A 2867-nucleotide genomic window follows, 5' to 3' on the forward strand; every position below is an offset into this window, starting at 1 on the left:
AGAAAGCCCGAAATATACCCGTGAGCAGAGTGCTATTTAAAAAACACAGTTGTTTGTTTTGTGGAAGGGGATGACATACAGTCTTCCCAGTACATTTTGATTTTTTTTAAATTTAGAAGCAAACTGGTCCCTGTGTAATTTGATGGGAATGTGAGTGCCCTGTTGCAGAGGATGTTGGAAACCCATTGGAATTGAGCCTCGTAAGAAACAAGCAGTCAGTGGAAAGCGAGGGATATATAGCTAGACTGACTCTAAAATCAAAGACAGCGAGGACCAAAGGACACAGTCCTGCCAGGAAAATGCACATTAAGGGTTGGATTCACTTGGACCAGGGTAGACCAGGCCTTTGGGGAGTGGGGAGAATTGTATATTAAGGTGGCATCAAAGTGAAGAGCAAGGGCGGGGGAGGGGCTCTGCAGCAAATTCGCCTGGGTGGGGCCACTGCAGGAACCGTCTGGCTCGACACACAATGGATCTCGTAGTTTGGGATGTGCCGAGCAGCTGGAGCTGGGAGAGGCGTTTCAGGTGGGCAAGGAGATGTGCAACCGGGGGGGCCTAGAAACCCCAAAGCAGAGCTTTGTTACAGCTGATTGGACACGATTTGGTCCTGATTCTGCTCTCACATCTGGCGGGGAGGGGTTGGACTGATGTCAGTGGAGTGACTCCTGACTTGAGCAGGGGTGTGCTGGAAAGAGGATGAAGTCCTTTGTCTTTGTGGGCGTGGGCGGGGTTTGGGTATGCATACACACCCCCTCCCCACAGATATACATGCATGCCCACACAGATATACGCACGCATACAATCGTAATGCCTCTTAGACTTCTTCTCACCAGAGGCGCTCAAAGTGCTTTACAATGGAGGTCAATATAGCTTTGAGGAAATGGGCCATTATCCCATTGTATAGATGGGGAAACTGAGGCACAGAGCTGTGACGTGAGCTACCCAGCAGACCAGTGGCCAAGACAGGAACAGAGCCCAGATCTTCTGAGTCCCACTAGGCAACACTGTCCCCCACAGGCGTAGGTGTACGTGTACACACACACACATTATTCTATCCAGAGAGTTATAGTCAAAGGACAGCAAGAATTTGTGGTGCATCCTGATGATGAATCCTACAAACCCTAATTATATTTCTGTTCCTGTTTTATTCCCATGTCCGCACTTAGTTCTGTTCGCATTCCCAGTCACCCGCAAATTCTCAACACTAGAAACAAACCACAGGGGATATTATTTCCACATCCCTCATGATTAGTTTCCTACCATGCAAACGTTAGGGTGGCTCCTTCCGAGACCATTTGTATCTACATATCCAAGGGAAATGCTATAGAGAAGCCAATCATAAGCCCTAGGACCCAGATCCTGAAAGGGAGTTAGGCATAAATACCTTTGAGTATCTAGGCCCTAGCTCTTACCTAGCGCTTTTCATCAGCGGCTCTTAAGGCACTTTACAAAGGACGTCAGTAGCATCGGTGCCATTTTATAGATGGGGAAACTGAGGCACGGAGTGGTTAGGTGACTTGCCTGAGGTCACCAGTGGCAGAACGCAGACTAGAACCCACCTCTGCTGAGTCCCAAGCCAGTGCACTAGCCACTAGGCAGCAGCTGCTTTGGATCCTTTATCAAAATCGGACAAACCAGCTGCTGAGGACCAACGTGTGGCTGCTGGAATAGAAGGCGGCTGTAAAACCAGCTCTTCGCAGCCTGGGGAGGGGAAGCTCCTGAAGGACTCGGGGGCTGGGACCTGTCCCAGGATTTGTGGGATGTTCCCATCCCATAATTTCTTCATTAGGAGGTGTATGGCGGTACCACCTAGTGGTCCCATTGTGCTGCACGGACACAGAGTAAGAGACAATCCCTGCCCCAGAGACCTTACAATCTCCCTAGATCAGACAGAGGAAGGAGCGTTAGTACTAATTTACAGATGGGGCGCTGAGACCCACATCTTCAAAGGTACTGAGGTGCCCGACAGCCACGATGTCAGTGGGCCTGGGCCGAAGTGACCTGCCCTAGAGTACAGAGAAGGGTGCTGGGGAACCCAGCGCTCCCGAGCCCTAGCCTGCTGCCTTATCCACCCACCCACAGAGCAATATTCTTCGCTGCCAGCATTGATTGGGGAAGGGACCATTGTACCATGGCCCTGACCCCAAAAACGTCCGTAACTGTGGTGAAATGGGATGAGGTGGGGCCCCAGCAGCCGATGTATTGGGGCCCCAAATTTCTCTCCACGGGCCTGTTCACAGGGTTGGGGCCTGGGCCCTGTGGTAATCATGAAGCAGTGACGTTTTCGATCATTCCGTAGCCCGAGTGGCTAGGACTGCGTGGTAGCCCGTGGCTTCAGAAGACTTTCCTGTCTTCTTCCTTGTAGGCGGAGATGCTGGACACGGCGAACAGCCAGTACGACTCCTTCCTGTACTGGAGAATGCCCATCCCAGAGCTCGACCTGGAGGAGCTGGAGGGGCTGGGGTTGGCCGACACGGCACTCTACAAAGCCAAGGGAGGTGTGGGCAAGCGGCCTGGGGACTGGAAGCAGCTCAGGCAGGACATCGCGGAGGAAGAGGACACTCTCCTGCAGTTCAACAGCTTCAATTTCTGGCGCGCGCCGATAGCCAGCATTAGCGCGTTAGATTTTGATCTGGTCTGATGCCAGCGGCCCGAGCACACGGCCGGGTCTCTTTGGTTAGGTCTCTGTGTTGTCCTTTACGTTGAAAGTGCTCGCTGACGATGCTGATTAACGAATCGCCCAGTGATGACACCTCCAAGACTCATCGTCCGTGTTCCCCCCCCGCCCACCTTCTCTCTTCTCAAGGGTATGTCTACACAGTACATGCAGGTGTCGGCACACCTGAGCTAGCGTTACTCTAGCCAGC

The 2867-nt window shown here is 52.3% G+C and overlaps 1 protein-coding gene across 1 annotated transcript; it reads left to right on the forward strand.

Moving 5' to 3' along the window:
- Positions 1–2371: 2371 nt before the first annotated feature.
- MLLT11 (MLLT11 transcription factor 7 cofactor) lies at positions 2372–2641 on the forward strand. The gene has a single exon (XM_077841736.1). The coding sequence runs from the start codon at positions 2372–2374 to the stop codon at positions 2639–2641; it is 270 nt and encodes an 89-aa protein (XP_077697862.1).
- The last annotated feature ends 226 nt before the right edge of the window (positions 2642–2867 follow it).

This window comes from Eretmochelys imbricata, chromosome 24 (genome assembly GCF_965152235.1).
Source record: "Eretmochelys imbricata isolate rEreImb1 chromosome 24, rEreImb1.hap1, whole genome shotgun sequence".
NCBI lineage: Eukaryota > Metazoa > Chordata > Testudines > Cheloniidae > Eretmochelys > Eretmochelys imbricata.

Coding starts and splice junctions, on each gene's coding strand:
- MLLT11 (XM_077841736.1), top strand. CDS start 2,372: ATGCTGGACACGGCGAACAGCCAGTACGACTCCTTCCTGTACTGGAGA.